This window comes from Solea solea, chromosome 5 (genome assembly GCF_958295425.1).
Source record: "Solea solea chromosome 5, fSolSol10.1, whole genome shotgun sequence".
In the NCBI taxonomy this organism is placed as follows: Eukaryota; Metazoa; Chordata; class Actinopteri; order Pleuronectiformes; family Soleidae; genus Solea; species Solea solea.
Genome location: NC_081138.1, coordinates 21,249,344 through 21,266,046, shown reverse-complemented (window position 1 = coordinate 21,266,046; position 16,703 = coordinate 21,249,344). Strand labels below are relative to the sequence as shown.

General features: G+C 42.8%; 1 protein-coding gene across 5 annotated transcripts in view; it reads right to left on the bottom strand.

Annotated features, from left to right (window-relative positions):
- herc1 (HECT and RLD domain containing E3 ubiquitin protein ligase family member 1) overlaps window positions 1-16,546 on the bottom strand; it is a 48,299-nt gene extending 31,753 nt beyond the window's left edge. For all 5 annotated transcript variants that reach the window (XM_058629670.1, XM_058629671.1, XM_058629672.1 and 2 more), the window contains exons 1-22: window positions 16,345-16,546; window positions 11,358-12,334; window positions 10,688-10,783; window positions 10,400-10,594; window positions 9,605-9,916; window positions 9,387-9,483; window positions 8,479-8,622; window positions 8,233-8,360; window positions 7,632-7,776; window positions 6,956-7,127; window positions 6,407-6,541; window positions 6,118-6,283; window positions 5,546-5,671; window positions 4,857-5,078; window positions 4,267-4,419; window positions 3,250-3,382; window positions 2,406-2,597; window positions 2,092-2,316; window positions 1,392-1,565; window positions 1,195-1,309; window positions 270-390; window positions 26-197 (exon numbers count right to left, since the gene is read on the bottom strand). In XM_058629670.1, the coding sequence (XP_058485653.1) occupies window positions 26-197; window positions 270-390; window positions 1,195-1,309; window positions 1,392-1,565; window positions 2,092-2,316; window positions 2,406-2,597; window positions 3,250-3,382; window positions 4,267-4,419; window positions 4,857-5,078; window positions 5,546-5,671; window positions 6,118-6,283; window positions 6,407-6,541; window positions 6,956-7,127; window positions 7,632-7,776; window positions 8,233-8,360; window positions 8,479-8,622; window positions 9,387-9,483; window positions 9,605-9,916; window positions 10,400-10,594; window positions 10,688-10,783; window positions 11,358-12,308 (4,174 nt within the window). In that variant the 5' untranslated portion in view covers window positions 12,309-12,334; window positions 16,345-16,546. The remainder of the gene's footprint in view (window positions 1-25; window positions 198-269; window positions 391-1,194; window positions 1,310-1,391; window positions 1,566-2,091; window positions 2,317-2,405; window positions 2,598-3,249; window positions 3,383-4,266; window positions 4,420-4,856; window positions 5,079-5,545; window positions 5,672-6,117; window positions 6,284-6,406; window positions 6,542-6,955; window positions 7,128-7,631; window positions 7,777-8,232; window positions 8,361-8,478; window positions 8,623-9,386; window positions 9,484-9,604; window positions 9,917-10,399; window positions 10,595-10,687; window positions 10,784-11,357; window positions 12,335-16,344) is intronic.
- Between the last annotated feature and the right edge of the window lie 157 nt (window positions 16,547-16,703).

The following is a 16,703-nucleotide window of genomic DNA, read 5'->3' as shown; positions in this document are numbered from 1 at the left end:
ACAGACTCCAGGCATTTGTACATACTTCCAGCTGTCATCACTTCATGTTCATGGTCCTCCTCTTCATCATCTTGTTCCTGGTGACCCTCTTCTCTCTCGCGGTCCGCCCTCTCTTCCAGCTCCGCCTCCTCATCAATAGTGCGCGTGAACGAGTGTTCTTGAGGGTCCATGTCCAGAGAGTCCTGATTGTCAGAGATCTGAAAGCAAACGATCTATGAGTCTGGGGAATTATTTCCTTTTCATAGTCAAAGCAGTGTGCAAGCACTCACCCTCCTCTCGCGTGAAGAAGACCGTGTCTGGATGAAATCTATGTTCTTACAAGCCAGCAGGCGGTTTCGTACTTTGTAAACACAGCGATAAATCTCAGCCAGAGGCTTAGATGGTTGGTATCTGACGGTAAAATGAAAATATACATGTAAAATGTGATGTTTTAGGGCAGTGTTAAAACATGCTCTAATTGACTGGCCACTGATTTGACTGACGGTATTCACTGATCTTCAGGTGATGGGCAGAGAGGCATTCATACCTTTACACCTCCTTCAGCTCATTTTTGTGCAAGTGGCTGAGCAACAACTGCTGGAACTGTACAAGTTTACTAATCACAACACTAAGAAAACAAATCACTGGTTTGAAACTGTTTTTTTCTCTATGACACAGAGGACAAAATACAGTATCTCATGGGGGTTGCCACACAACACATTTGAAAAGGAAGTTAAAGCTACAGCAGGCAGGCTTTTGGTATCTCCTCTGCATCAGTCTCTGTTTCTAGCCTCAGAGAAATTGGGCACATGACGGGAGACTTGCTGTGACCAATCACAGGGCAGTTCAGAAAGAGAGAGAAGAACAGAAGGTAATTGCATGAACATGTCCCTTCAGTGGAAAGGTTTCTATTCCCGTAATGTAACAACTACCTACACTGCAAAGCAACCTGATGTGCCTCTGTCAGTGGTCAGGCAGAGGTAATCATCAAAAAAGTCAAGGAATTCAAACATTAAGAGTCACAATTTGAGAATTGGCTAGCCAGGGTTACACTGCCACTCAGCTGCAGAAAATAAGTTGCTATAAAAACATAAAAAATAAGATTGGGATGGGCAGATGCTGCTCATGTGAAAATCAGCAATAAACATTGATGGCATAAAAACTGATTGGAGCGTTCCTCCCTTTCATCCCATACATCAGATCAGAGTACAGTACCTGCCATCCCCACAGGCCTGGCCCAGCAGCCCAGTGTGCTTCAATAAGGCTGCCAATGCAAACCTGGATACAGTGTCCAACAGGGACTCGTTACTGAGAGACGCATTGTCCCAGTCTGCAACAGAAGGCACATTTATCATTACCCATTCAGATGCAGAGACAGCAAGATTTATAATACACATGGAGCATGGACACACCTTTGCTCATGGCGTAGTCCTGCATGTTGATCCACAGGCTGTTGGCAGGTTCTTTAGATGAACCCAGAGCCAGGTCCACCAGGACGCTCAGGTCAGGACACAACGTGCAGTCGAACGGCTTCTGCTCCTCATTTCCACACAGAGCTGCCTCTAACAGGGAGCTGATGGACGAGTCTGAGGGACACAAGTCAACAGAGTCATCACTTCAACAAGTCAAAAGACTCAAGTCCATAATAAAGAGTCATCACAAAGGAAATAAAAAGTCTGAAGGACACAAATCAACAAACCGCAGTTTAGAAAACTGGAAATAATAATGCCTTTAAATAGAACTCGTACACTCTTTTTACAACATGGACATTTTGAACAAGATATGCTTCGCATTCAAACGGTAAAGTCATGAGAACATCATTGCTTGGTGACAGCGAAGCCAAAAACATATGGATGATGGCATGACTACTATCTTAACTTACCATCCACCAAAAATTAATTTCTGGGGGTTATGCTATTTTTGAAAAGCAAGAACATTACAACCCATAAACTTGGACCTTTCAGAAACACGGTAAGCCTGACCCCATTTAAAGGCACCATTCACTTCAATGCAAAACAAACTGCTGCTTCTGCTGTTAGTCATTTACAGTCATGGACATTTCAAAAAAGACAAATACTCTGTCACAGTGTTGGACATTTACTCTCTCCCTACCAAGCAGAGGGATTTCCATCTCCAAGCCGTTGCTGAAGAGCGGTGTTCTGAGCCAGTAAGCCGTGTCCTGTTCTTCCAGTGAGGTGGTGGCTCCCTGCAGCATCCCACCAAGGCATCGGCCAACCAGAAGAGCAACCGTCCTCTCCAGGTCCACCAGCCATACCCAGGACAATGCTGGCTGAGGCAGGGACATACCTGAGGCTGGCTCAGCAAAGTCGGACGTCCCTGGAAAGTTAAAGAGGGATTTAATCACATAAATCCCACTGCATGGAAATTAAGGATTTCCAGAAAAATCATTTATTTTTAAAGCTCACCATGAAGAGGCCACTGCAGCTCCTGGTCCTCCAGAGGAGAAGCAGCAGGCAGGAGTCTGTTAAGTCGGTCCAGGGGAGGGAGCAGGTCCAACAGGTGGTTCAACAGTGGTCTCGCCACTGACACAGGAAGCAGCAGCAAAGAGTTGATGATCTGACAAAGCATGCTGCCTGCTGCAGAGACGAAGATCACATCTGGAGACGGTACAGATAAATGAAGATTATGTTTAACAACATTCAAAGATCAGAAGGAAGAAGAAGATTATATTCCGATTTTGCTTGAGAAAAGGAAACAAAAAAGGGAAAGATTGGTATTCCTGCCTTTAACCATAATGCAAACAGAGAGAAATAACTTAACTCTATTAAGGGGCTGGACAGTAAAATAAATGAGTAATAACAATAACAACATAATAACGAGTTGCTGGTCTACTGCTGCATGGTTTAGTAAGTCTGTGTTACTGAAGTAAATATTAGGTCTATGCCAGAAAATAACATATTTGAATTTTCTGAGGAGGGCAGAAAAAGATTAGGGATCAACAAGGATTATGTGCCGTGATGTTAATTCACTGATTTCGTCTATGGACTTTGGTGTGGGGAGTGAGTGGAGTGGTTTCCAAAGATTATATCAAGTGACACTTTTGTTAAGGGACAGCAAGCCTCTACAGTATGTCTCAGGTTGTTTCTGGCATGCAGGGGTCAGCAGTGGGCATGCACACAGCTCATAATATGTCAGTACCTCGTAAAAGCAGTAAAATCGAGACATAATGACCGAACTGTCACTGACATAGTGTTACTTTGAAACACTTCACAAGAAAAGGAAGACTTCATAGATAAAAGTAATTTACACCTTGAAGTTTTTCTCGTATACTGCCGTTCCAGGAGCTTTCCTTTATCAGGGTTGCAGAGCGGGAGAAGATATCTGTGGCATGAGGCAGCAGCAGCTGCAGATGTTTGTGGAGTAAAGCCACGCTGCTCGAGCTCTGCAGAAAAACACACAGATCGTGAGGTTGTGCCAAAGTAATCAAACCATTTCTATATATTAGTTTTTTTGGTTGACATTTATACACACTATTGATTCTTTTTTTGAAAGGAAATACTGTTCAGTTCCAAAAATGTCACGTCACAATTATCTTGACCAAAATTACTGTGGTAATTGATATTATTGTGATGTGTATGAAACAGAAAAAGGCCAACTATTTTGAAAAGCCTCATAAACACACTAACATAACGTCAGCTTACCATTTGCTGAAAAACAAATAGTTTGTGGGCAGGTTACTTTGCAACTACTCGTGATAGGAAAGGAGTCATCTTTTGAGCAGCTTCACCTACACTGCACTACACACGACCAAGAAAAAGTCACACACTTTTTTTGGACTGCATTAAGCTTTGATTACATTACATATTACATTACACATTTCCTGTAGCATCAGATCATGTACTTAAGATGGTGTTGGACAACTGTGTAAAGTCTTCTTCAGCTTATCCCAATGATTCTCAGTTGGGTCAAAGTCAGGACTCTGTGGAGGCCAATTCATGTGTGAAAATGAGGACTAATGCTCTCTGAACCACTCTGTCACAGTTTAAGCCCGATGACCACGTGGTATTGTCATTTTGGAAAATGCCTAAAAAGAACGTAGTATATTCAGTATATTTAGATACTCAGCTGGCCTCATTTTTTGAGCACATAATGTTGGTGACCTAAAGCAACCTCAGCTCATAACACTGCCCCCACCTGCTTCTATGATAAGCACAAAGCATAATTTGTGTGACATTTTTTTGGCCTGGCAGAACTGGGCCGCAGTGTTCATAAAACTGGGAATGGCTGATGTAGGAAAAAGGGAATGAAGAAGCTGGGTGTACGTACCTCAGTGACTGAGTTAATGTGGCAGTATGCCAGCAGCTGCTTCTGCAGGGAGCAGAGAAGCTGGTGAAGGTGAGCTGGCTGACTGCTGTCAGAGGAGGACATGCCCTGCTGCAGTTTATCACTGTTCTTCTCCAGCTCACCAAACGCTTGGTCCTGTTCAATGCAAACACACAAACCTGAGCTGGATGGGTTTAAAGAGATCTTCAAGGTAAATCTATTGACCTAAACATGGGTGTGAAACGGTTTCATGACCAAAAAATATTTTTCTGACAATGTTTATACTCGTGATCTCCACAATGAGATGTGTTTTCAATAAGGATATAAGGATATATTTAAGGATGATAATAAAAAAACATTTTCCTGAGGATTTATTTGGTTACAATCATGAATGTACTCCTGTGAGAACCACGAATAAACACAACCTGTGACTATTCTACAGGGGCCACTGTTAAAGTGTCGCTGGTTTAAATTCCAGGACAAGTGTGTGATTGTATGTGAATGCTGACTCACTTTCCCTGAAAATTCTCAAACACATCCCCCACACACACACGCGCACACACACACAGAATGAGAGAGTGGTGCCAACTCACAGTATAAAAGCCCAGGTTCCTGAGTAGCGTCTTCATGAGGATCTCAGCCAGGTGTGTGTCTGGATGTCCCGCTGTGGTGCCGAAGGTGGAATCTGGGGAAGCTGTGAACCCAACACCAGAGGACAGAACCTCAGGGCCGTCAGCAGGAGAGCTGTAACCCAGGAGCGAGGCCACGTGGGTGTGGTCCTGTAGACTGGTCAGGATGATGTCAAGCTGCATCCTCTGTGGCACAGACACACACACAATTTTCATCACACACTGCCCTGCAGTGTACTATGGGTTCATACGGAGTTCAATAGCAGGTCAGTCAACAGTTCAGTCATCAGGGACAGGAGGCCATTTCAAAATGATTGTCCACAACTGAGGTCACATCACAAACACATCACACAACTATGTCTTACTGGATTAACTTCAAATATTTCTGCAAAACACGAAGGAAGGCAAATCTAGATCAAGATGATTTGACTGATACACACTGCACTATGAAAATGCTATCTGCCATGTCTTCTGATTCCGTAAACTGTACTGTAGATAATTTGTCTGCTCAAAACCTGCTGCTGCTGGTCTTGGTCAAGACCCTTTTAATGAGATTTTCCTTGTTAAATAAGGTTGTGATAAACATCTATTTAATGTAAAAGGTTGGCAGTATACTGTATACTATGAATGTGTTGGCAGGTAAGAGGCAGCACCTGTCCTTTAGAGAGACTCTCCCATCTGTCAGGTCCCTGAGGCAGCAGGGAGTGAAGCAGCTCCATCCTCTCTCTCAGAGGAGGCAGCAGCATGGTCGCCCCCACGGACAGAGTCTCAATCACCGCCTGAGGGGACACAAACACACAGTCACTACTTCATGTCATGTGACTTAAATCTAAACATTAACAACCGTGTGAGTATGTGTCCTCAAGGGGAAAAGTTATCCTGGTGACATGAAACACACAGCGTGGCCAGAATATTAAAACAATTCCACACTGATTACAAGCTTGCAAAAAAAAATGTGGTGGATGACTCTGCAGTTTTTGTGTGTGGAGTCAACTAACACAGAACCTGACATGTTCACCACCAGTCATTTTCAAATTTTCACATTTACAGTTTTGCATGTTTTAAATTAGCATACCCAAATAAAATGTGCTCTTTTAGGTCATCATTCCACTGCATGTAAAGGTTTTCAAACACCTTCTATCGTTTCATTGTATTTTGTTCAGACAGTACCTTCACACTGTGCCCAGTGCACATTTTAGTTTTAAAATTTGAACTCATCCCTTACTTCCTGAATCTCATCTGGCACAGAAGAGTCCATCAGTCTGAAGAGCAGGTTCCTCAGTGGCCTTGCCTGCCGACCTAAGATACTGGTGGCCACACCCCCGGCCAGAGCCAAAGCCAGGTGATTGGACAAGAGTCGAAGGCACAGCTTGAGAAAGTTATGATGCTCCCTGCAATACATAAAACCCTATCATTGCTAAGCTGTTCTATACCACTTCTGTTTACACAGTACGCATTTCTGATAGAAAACCAGTTCTTGTAGATCTTCCTTCTGCAACTGTCTGTGTTCTCACCTGGAGGAGGGGAAGGGAAGAGGGGGAACTTCACTGTTGATGCCATCACAATAGCGCTCGAGGAAAGAACGCAGGTGGGAAAAGGTGCTTTCTTCAAGGTCTACACAGTACGGTCTGTGCCACGCCACCACCTGCCTGAAGAGCCACAATGAGGAAATGTTGATGAACGTTCTGGTGATTCAGAAGGTGCACGTGAAAAAGCCCAGAGCGAGTGTTACAACTTCGAATTTTATTTTTTTAATATTTGCTTTACTCAAAACTCTTGGTTCATCTGTTTTATCTGTATTATTATAAATAATGAACAATGTATGTGTAACTGTACTGTGAGAGTCAGCACAGTGGCAGAGTGATCCATACAGCTCTAACTCCCATTTATCATGGATTTACTTACCTCTCACTAACGTTACACAATCAGGTCAGGAACATGCTGACATCTGCAGTCTTTGATCATTACAACCTCCCTACCATGTCAACATTTTCAGACAAACCCAGGCTCTGGTCATTGTCTCCTGTCCTGAGGCTTGTGTGATTGTTTTGCAGGATACTGACCTATCCCTAGGAAGCGCTGTCCAGGCCAGGCTATGAGACGTGCCAGCTGAGATCTGCTGAATGGCAACTCCGTCCAGGCCGACGACCTTCTTGGGCTTTGTGATGGGCCCGGTGGAGTTCCCCTGACCACACTGGCCCATTGAGTTGTTGCCCCATGCATATACTTCATTGTCTACATGGTTGAGTAGAAGACAGATCATTATAGAAATGGCAGGGATGATATACTATGATGATCATACTACCTAAATAATAAGGTAGATATTGTACTGCCCTGACCTAAATTATGACAAACATGGTATTACCAATAGTGTCAAAAAAGCCACTGATGCTGGTGAGAATACCAGATTGGGTGAGCAAGACAAAAAATCAGTTTTCTTCTTTAACCTGCCTTTGTGCTTCATAACCTTTAGCATAATTTTTTTTATCAAGATCATCCAAAAGGTCAAAAAGAACCCCCTCCATTTTCAGTGGCAGTGGAATACAGATATCCTTGGAGTGGTCTTGATGAGCTGGGAATCAAACCCACGACATTCAAGTTGAAAGACGACTCGCTGTACCACTGAGCTACAGTAGCCCTGTCACAAGTGTGTTTCAGTCGATACGGTAGCAGCTGTGAATGTTAAATATCACCGGAGAGGGATTTCATAGACAAGAGAGACAGAGGGCAAGAACATACCATGTGAGAGGGCCAGGCAGTGACTGTCCCCTATAGAGATGTCCACCACCCTGGTGGTAGCCAGCTCCTCGATTAGTTTGGGTCTGAGGGCTGTGGCCTCAGAAGAACCACATCCTAGGCAGGCACCACAGCCCCAGGCATACACCTAAAAAAGATGAATAAGTTGGATTTATTTTTCAGGCTGCAAAATGTTTTTCTTCTTTCTACAGACAAAAACAACACCGTCCACTATGATCCCCCTGTTAACTTCGGCCAGTTTACTTTGGTTGATGTTACCCTTATAAAGTTGACATTAAGTCTTGATGCTCGTGAGAAAAATTGTTGGGAAATCGGTTTAGAATTCTGTATTTGTCCTGAATTAATGTAGACATCAGGTGACAGCTTCTTCATAACCGGATCTCATGGGTCAGGATGAAGATGTATTGATGTTTCAATATTTTGACCCACCTCCAATTACATTAAAATCTATTAGTTTGTTATTCAGTAGGAACGCACAAACTTTATAAAAGCTTTATAATATTTGAGGGACACACACAAACAAAGAAGAGCATACACAACATTTTTGGTCATACTGCCAACACTAACGTCATAGATGTCCTACCTGTCCAGTAGAGGTTAAGGCGAGAGACGACTGGCTTCCTGCACACACTTTCCTGATAAACATCCCCTGCAGAGCCTCCACTACTTTTGGCTTGTAAACCCGATTAGTGTCACCATGACCTAGTTTTCCTGTGGGAAAGACACACATGGATTTAATTTTATGAACTTTCAGTGGCACAAATTCACCTTTTAGTTATAGGATAGATATTAAAGGACCAACTATGTTCACATTTAGGGTTTACATTACCGTTGTCTCCACCTCCAAACGACCAAACAGTCCGTCCATCCTTCGACAGTGCAATCGTATGGGAGCTACCACATGAAACCTCTCCAACATTGCTGATGTCTTTAACTAGCGTAGGAATGTTTCGGCTGTTGCTGTCACCATGACCTGTATTAACATAAAGATCATTACATTGTTTTTATATGGACACAAAAATGAGAAGCTACACAGTCATTATTAACACCAACATTTACTAAAGGTGTAGCGAGACATTCAGGTCTGCTCATGAGCAGAGACACGAGATCAGGCTCACAAGATCGGATTCAGACTATACTGACAAAATATGACTTGAAATATAGTCTCTTATAAAAGATTTCAAAAAAGACCTCTGACCTATACTCTTGTCAGAGGTTTTGAAAGGTGCATTCACACCAAATACAAAACAAATGTACATGTCATGATTGTGATCACTGGATAATCTGTATTTTCATGAGTAAAAAGAACCCACAACTGCTCATCTGGGACTAATGCTAGAGCTGACCAACAGCTAAAAAAAAACAAAAACAAATAACAGCGGTGTAACTGACAGCTTGAATCAAGTGACACGCATATTTTCAAAAGTTAACAGGGAGACTGGTCCACCATTTGATATAATTACATAATTTATTTCAAATATTTCAACTCAAGCAAATTAAGCTGTTTATGTGCCTCTGTGGGACTTATGCCTAAGTCTTTTTATTTAATCTCATGATGCTAAAAGACCTCTGAAGGTCCCTGTGGTGTCCAGTGTTGAGGTCTTAGAGCAGATCCCTGAACACCCTGATGCTAATCCAACATCCTCCAGATCAAAATGTTCATTTCAGTTGATCGATAATAATCGCAATAAATCTCAGATAATTAAAGACAGAGTTTTGCTCAATTCAGAAACTTACCCAATCTTCCAAAATCCCCTTCACCCCATGTGTAGAGCTCTCCATCCTCACTGACTGCAGCACTGTGTCTGTAGCCAGCAGACACACAGACAACCACCTGACAACAAAAAACAAACACACAAAGGTTCACAACAAGATAAACCCAGTGAAAAAATAAGAATGTGAATCATGCAAATGATATGCCATGTGTCAGCCTTGGACACTGGATGGAACCCTACCTTCCCCTGCAGTGGCCCCTGGATAAGTTTGGGGTATTTTTGTGTTGAGCTGTTCCCGTGACCCAGTTTGCCATAATCGCCGTCACCCCAGCTGAACACCTCACCCTCCGTCGTGAAAGCCAGTGTGTGGCCATCTGAGCCCTTGGACGACGACACCTTCTTGATGGCACGGTGGGGTTCAAAGGTCAGCTTCTTGAGGGTTGATTGATTGTTGGAGTCCCCAAGGCCCAAGCGGCCATAGCTGCCCTTTCCACAGGCCCGGACGGAGCCATCAGAGGAGATCACAAATGTGCAGTACTGACCTGCCTCAATCTGCAGAGTATTGACACTTCATTAAAACTGAGACATTTTTTTGTATTGAATTACTTAAAAACAACACCTTTTTGGAGAAGAGAGGACGAGCTGACGACAGGTGTGATTGTATGAGGTTCCAACAAATGCCCTAAAATATTGTAGTCGAGAACGGCGGAGTATTTAGATCATTTAAAAGTATGTTTCATAACATTCAAAGGCTAACTACAAAAAGCTGCAGTAATATTCTTGCAAGTCTCCTTGCTACTCCCTACTACAAAAAAGATTTGCATCAAGGTGTTTCAACGCTATATCAGCAGTAATCTGCATCTATCGTACCATACCTGGATGCATGGAGTGAGAGTTATTTCAGGTTAAGAATGCTTCTCAAAATGTAAAAACGGATAACACAGCTGTGCTGCAGCAGAGGCTGCGTGCGTGAAACACACCCCGCGGCTGTGGGGACATCCTATAAAAAAATAAGAGACACATGCATGGACTTACTGTCTGTGCATCAGCAAAGCTGGCAGCCAGCTTCGGCTGCAAGATCTTCTCCTGTGTTCCTTCCACGAGCTGATGGCTGCTATTGCTGCCCCACACATACACCTCGCAGGTCTCAGACACCACTGGTGCCTCGCCCGTCTGTATGTTGTCAGGACTCACACAGGTGCGAGAGTAGTCCGACGCCATTCTACAAACCTGGAATTTTTTAAAAATTAACCCAGTAATTTTAATACAAAAGAAACTTGAGGTCACCCTCACATATCTATATTAACCGTTTTCATATCTTACTTCTTCAAATAGGCAGAGTGCTGCCTCATACAGTGAGCACAGGCCATCAGGAGTCCGTGTGGGTTCCCGCCACTGGCTGCGATCAGCTGAGGAGCCCTGAGACAAAAAGTTAAATAAACTTAAATAACACATGGACTATTAAGTTTGACAATACCACATTACATTCTAGAAAACAGAAACTGTCTTTTCACATGTAGTAATTATTCTTTTACCCATACCAATCTAATTGTTTATTTGTTTATAGCTGTATTACAGTAAATCTTCCACGTTGGGAAGGGATGTGTATGGGCAAAGGCACTATTACCCCCTTATCTACAAGCTAGATAGAGCATGTTTCTATATTTTTCTGTTTATCTCTCACGGAACACGTGTGTGTGTTTCCTCATGGTCACCCAAAACAAAACAGTAATTTTAAATCCTTGAGTCCAAATGAACATTTGTGCCAGATTTGAAAGGACCCCAAGATCTTCAAGATTCAAGTAATTGATCTGCACTGAACTGGTTTAGAGTGCAATTCTATTTTTTATCCAGTCTTTAGTTGTCCATCTACACTTTTCTGATGCACAATCCAGCTCTTTAAAAACAAGCAAATTGATGAAGCATGGCATTTAAAGCCTATTTGTAAGCTCCACGTTAAGAAAAGCTGTCCATTCATCAGATGTTGACTTACCAGAGACCGTCTCATTTGCATGAGGATGTTCATGAAACAATCGTAGCCAATGAGGCCCTCCTGGTTCTGTAGCACCTTGTTCTGTTCCATGGTACTGACCACGGCTGCAGCGGCCAAAGCCATCTCTATCCACTCCAACAAGTAGCGCAGGGATCCTCTCTGAGAGGCCAGCCCTAACAAAAGCTCTGAGGCAAGGCGTCGCCCCAGAATATCTGCCCCAGAGTTTGGCATGGTCACCCCCTTAAGGAAGGTGGTGACCTGGGCCAGGCAATCCAGGCCCATTGGCGGGATCTTACTCTCATTAGCCAAAGAGAGTGGCGGCAGAGAGCTAACCACATCAATGGCTGTGTGAATGACATCATTACACAAGTTTATGTTGCCCCCAGGTACTCCACTAGGACTGGGTGGAGGAGGCATCATCCAGCTCTGGCGCAGGAGAGCAAAGAGAAGACTGAGGCCCGTGCGAACACCCATCTCAATGAGGGCATCAGTGCTGGAGCGTGGCCGCTCACTGATGGAGTGCAGATCAGCTGAGCCCGAGTTGTTCTCTGGAGAATGTGGCTGCTGCTTGACCTTTCCTTTGTCATGGTACTTGTTAGAAAGTGCATAGAAGATGCGTTGGAGCACCAGCACACGTTTGCGCAGTGCAGCAGCAAAGGGCGAGTCAGAGCAGACCATCTTGGCCAGAGCCAATTGGCTGCTGAGCAGGGCGTCCAGGTAGTGTTCCTGCTCATCGCTGGAGAGGGATTCCCGCTCAAAGTCAGGAAGCTGGGGGCCCTTCAGACATAGCACCTGCTGAGGCAGCAGCACAACCTCCTTGTTGGCTAGCAGTTTTGAGTAGAGCACCGAGACTCCCTCCCGCGTGGCTATCGACTCGCTGTCCTCGGATATCCATGAGCTGTTCAGGTGCTCCAGCCATTTGAGCTTCACCGGGGGGATCATTAAAGCCATGGCATGTCACTCTGGAGCCATCAGTCCTGAAATCAATCAGCAAAAAAGATCAAATATGATAAATCAAAATAAATTATTGTTGAAACTTTCTCATAAAACACTTGAGTTGAATCAAACGTACATACCAAATCTTTCCTCAAAGTACATTTTAAACTGGGTATGGAAACCTAATCTCAATAACTGTCCAACTGAGAAATACAAAATGTTTATTTCTGTTCACATTCAGTTTTTAAGCTGCACTTCGATTTCAGTATGTTATGCAAGTAAATACCAATATTTAGTGTGGGGCGGTATACTGGTTCATAGCGAAACCTCGAATTTCTTTTTTTTTTTTTAACCACAAGACTGAAAGTGAAAACTGAAAGCTGTGAAACCCCTTTCAGCGCTGCACCACACATGCTTAGCTGAAGAAGTAACCATGGTCGTAACTGCAGGAATGTGCAATTACTCGACTGCCTGAGCAAAAAACACGTCCGACAGTACAAAGAATGTATGCAGTTAAAATAAAAGACACACAAATGCACTGCTACCTCTCGCTCGCTTGTCCACTCACTCAATATGAGAACGCACACACACACACACACACAATCAGGTGTGCCACTCCCTCTCTCGATCGACCACTCGCTCAATACGACCACACTCGCTGGAGCACTCACTCACGCTCATGCATAAAAAAAAAATATGGCTGCACACAGGATGAAACCATTGAAAGTATGAACATTTTTTGGTCATACTGCCGAGAACAAGGGCATCATAACCACATCACTTAAGACAGATGATGATATATAACCTTATGAATAATTTGTCCCTGTTCTTTACAAACCTTATCAAATACAACACACGTTTACTCCGATGTAAAACCAATGTTAATGTGCGCCATAAAAAGAGTTTATATATAATATCATTTTACCAGGATATGAACACAACTAAACAGATGGTGTACATCATTTCCTCTGTCTGCTGAATTATTTAGTTACTTATAAGCTGAAGGCATTTGTACTGATAACAACGATTATATTGCTCTTGCATCACCTATATAACAGTTTTGTCTGCTGTTCAGTGTATTAGAAGCAGAGCAAAACGTTTTCAAACATTACATCATCTTTTAACATGGTGGTCAAGTTAACAAGGTTTGCTGTCAAATGGCATTCAAGGTAATGAGGTTTGCGCTAACTATACATTTCCTACAAACTGGCTCACATGAAGCGTAAAAAGACAGAAAAGAAATGGTGATGGTTGCATTTGCTAAGACATGTTTTTTGATTTATTTCATGTAGAAGAAATTCTCAGAGTTCTTCATCAAGTGCTAACTTATACTAGGCTGTACCACGGCAAAAACATTTTGGAATGAAACTGAAAATGAGAAATAAACAATTTTGTTGAAAGTCAGTTTGACAAATGTAATAAACATTTTCATTACCATTTGAGGTATAGACATACTTCCATGGACTTACTGGAATTCACCATATTGTCAACACTGCACACATGCTGACTTTTGCTTGAGAGTACATAGTACACCCTTTTCTTTCAAGAATCAATATATGGCTGTGCCTCCAAGTTCAACTGAACATAAAGGGTACAGCCTGTGCTGAGTGTGTATGTGTGCTTTTGTTTGTTTATGTTAAGGCTTTACAATAAATCTACCTGAGCAACAAAGTGAGAGATACACTTGTCAATGAGGTCCACAGGATTCACCAACAATGTTGACTCACCAACGACAGCAGTTTATTTTACTGTGATAGCTCACATTCCCAAAGACAATACAGCTGACAAGGGAGATTGTAATGTTACATATTTCACAAAAATACAGGGCAATATCACAAGAGGTACAAGATTATCAGCACCTATGCAAGCCTAGCCAAAGGAAATTGAAATGAAGAAAGATTTAACACTGAACAGAACACAAAAAAATTGCAGGTGGACAGCTGATAACAATCAGATTGTGGGAGCCACAAATATCCTTGGTGCTATTAGTGGGATGATAGCGTAGTAGTAGTAGCAGAGTTTTACGCAACGTCTCTCTGAACTGGTAATCAGCCTGGAGGTTTCCACCAGACAGTTTCTTGGCTAAGAGGTGAAACCATTTAACTAAATTAAAGAAAGTCCAGTGTCCTATATCTAAACTTTTGAAGTTGCATGCAGACAGTTAGCTAAAGGTTTATATGCATGATCAGCAATAACTTATCAACCCTGAATCAATATAAAGCTGGCTTGATAATATTTGCTTATTTATAGGATTGGCTGGAATACCTGCCTAGTTATTGCTTTTTCTCTTGACATCAGCCTATGCCAACCCTGATGTTAAGAGGAGGTAATTAAATACACTGGCAGAAAAGGGGAAAATTACAGGGTGCCAAAAGTGCCACTGGGCACTGGGCAGTCACTTGTTTTATTGTTTACTTGCTTTTAATGTTGGCGTTTTAATTGTAAAATGAATTGTTAAATTTGATTTAATTTGTATCACTGCTCAGGAACCGGTATCAAAGTCCAGGTGTTAATATTGTAGTAGTACCAACATTTTCTAATCAATACCCAGCCCTAGTAGTCGTGACCTCCGAACTTGCTGTACCACAAGTACATTTCACCCCATTACGTGTACTTTCTCACATTAAGGGGACACAAGGCTTTCGTAACATGATGTGATCTGAACTTTTTTCTCTCTACCTGTGTTGCAGCTTTAGCGTGCACAGTCGGAACAGCTGACCACAGGAGGGAAAAATGCTCCTTTTTAAATGTTTAGGGTTGGGTTCTGTCACATTGGCTGCACTTTAAAATATTGTATCTATGTGTATATACTGTCATTTATTCTGAGCATGCCTGGGAAAAGGAGCAGTGACCAAGCAGCTTATATTAACTGTCTGGCAGTTGACACAGCAGTAGTATGACAAATCTGACCACGAAGAAAGAAAATCTGTAGCCCCATAAACAGCATTAAAAAGAATGTCATTCCAAATCCTTCATTGTACTTTTTTAGGGGGCATTTTGTATTCTGCAAAGAGACAGGTACTATCATGTTATGATTATATAATTGTCTTGTGTAATGTACTAACTATCGCAGAATAACTGTATCAAGATATTACCATTACTGTGGGACATGTATTGTGTTTTGGGTAGGAGTAGCCCAATGAATTGGCTTTCAATTTGTGCCATTTTCAATCAGTATTAGTCCATTATTATTTAATCCTCCAAATATTATTTATCCAAGTTAACTCACTTTTATTCTCAGAAACCATTCAGTATTTATTTTAAATATATAATTACATTGCAGTGAAGACATAAAGTGCAGAATGGAGTGACAGAACCTTAAGTGCTGTCCAATTTTGTCTATCATCTGCACGACCATTTCGACACTATGGTGTCTCACACCAATATACGGAATGTTGCTGTAAACTGACTATGTTCATTATCGACAGCAGGAAACATGTTCTCTGTAGACATTTGAGTTAAATGAGTCTTCACAGTCTGCACTGATTTGAGGTTGGTGGTCAAAGCATTTCGCAAGGTCCACACTAAAATCGGTTATAGTCAGGTTAGCACGGCAGGTGAAACTGGAGCAGTGTCTGCATTTCTTGTATTTATTCTAACAGCGGTGGCCTGAGCCAGAGAGAGATGCTAACCTGTCTGCTGCTTTCTCAGGAGTGATGTCAGTGATCGGCAGTTAATTGTATGTCACAATCACCCGGGGCATTCGCGAGGCTGCTGTTTATGATATAAAATATCCATCAAACAAACACAAGAAGGAAGAATAAGACTGACCAGGGCTGCTTTTTTTTACATTAGCTACCATTAGCTAACTTTTCCTCTGGTCACCCAACGAACATTAACGTCTCTGTCCATACCTGTACACATGACAGGCGGACAGCAAACGTGCTACATTGTGGTAGATCAGAATATTCACAAAGGCCGACTCCAAACCGACGCTGCTGTTTGTTTGTTTCCCCCCACTGTAAACCACACCTGTTTATCTGCTGTATCATAGCACGTTAGCTTGCTAGCTCCACTTTCCTGACGCTAGCTACGATAAAAGCTCGCTCACCAGCAGAAGGCCTCCTCCTCCTCACGCTCCTCTTCCTCTTCTTCACGTCTTCACACAGGACTCCAGTTTTGCTCCCTTGCATAAACACGACCAGTCCAGTCCAATCCGTGCTCTGCCAACGTTACCGTGAAAGGAGACAGTGCAGTGCATGCAACTCCATGCCTCGGCCCGCCTCTCTCTCTCTCTCTCTCTCTGTGAGTCCGGGCGGTGGTCTGTTGAGTCCAGCCCCTCAGTGAGCCCCAGCCCCGGCCTGTGACGCTGCTATGACCGACCTACCTATCTGTCCATCTGTCTGTATGTCTGTATGTCTGCTTGAGCGTTACACACTGAGCCTCGCAAACACAAGACTCCACAATATG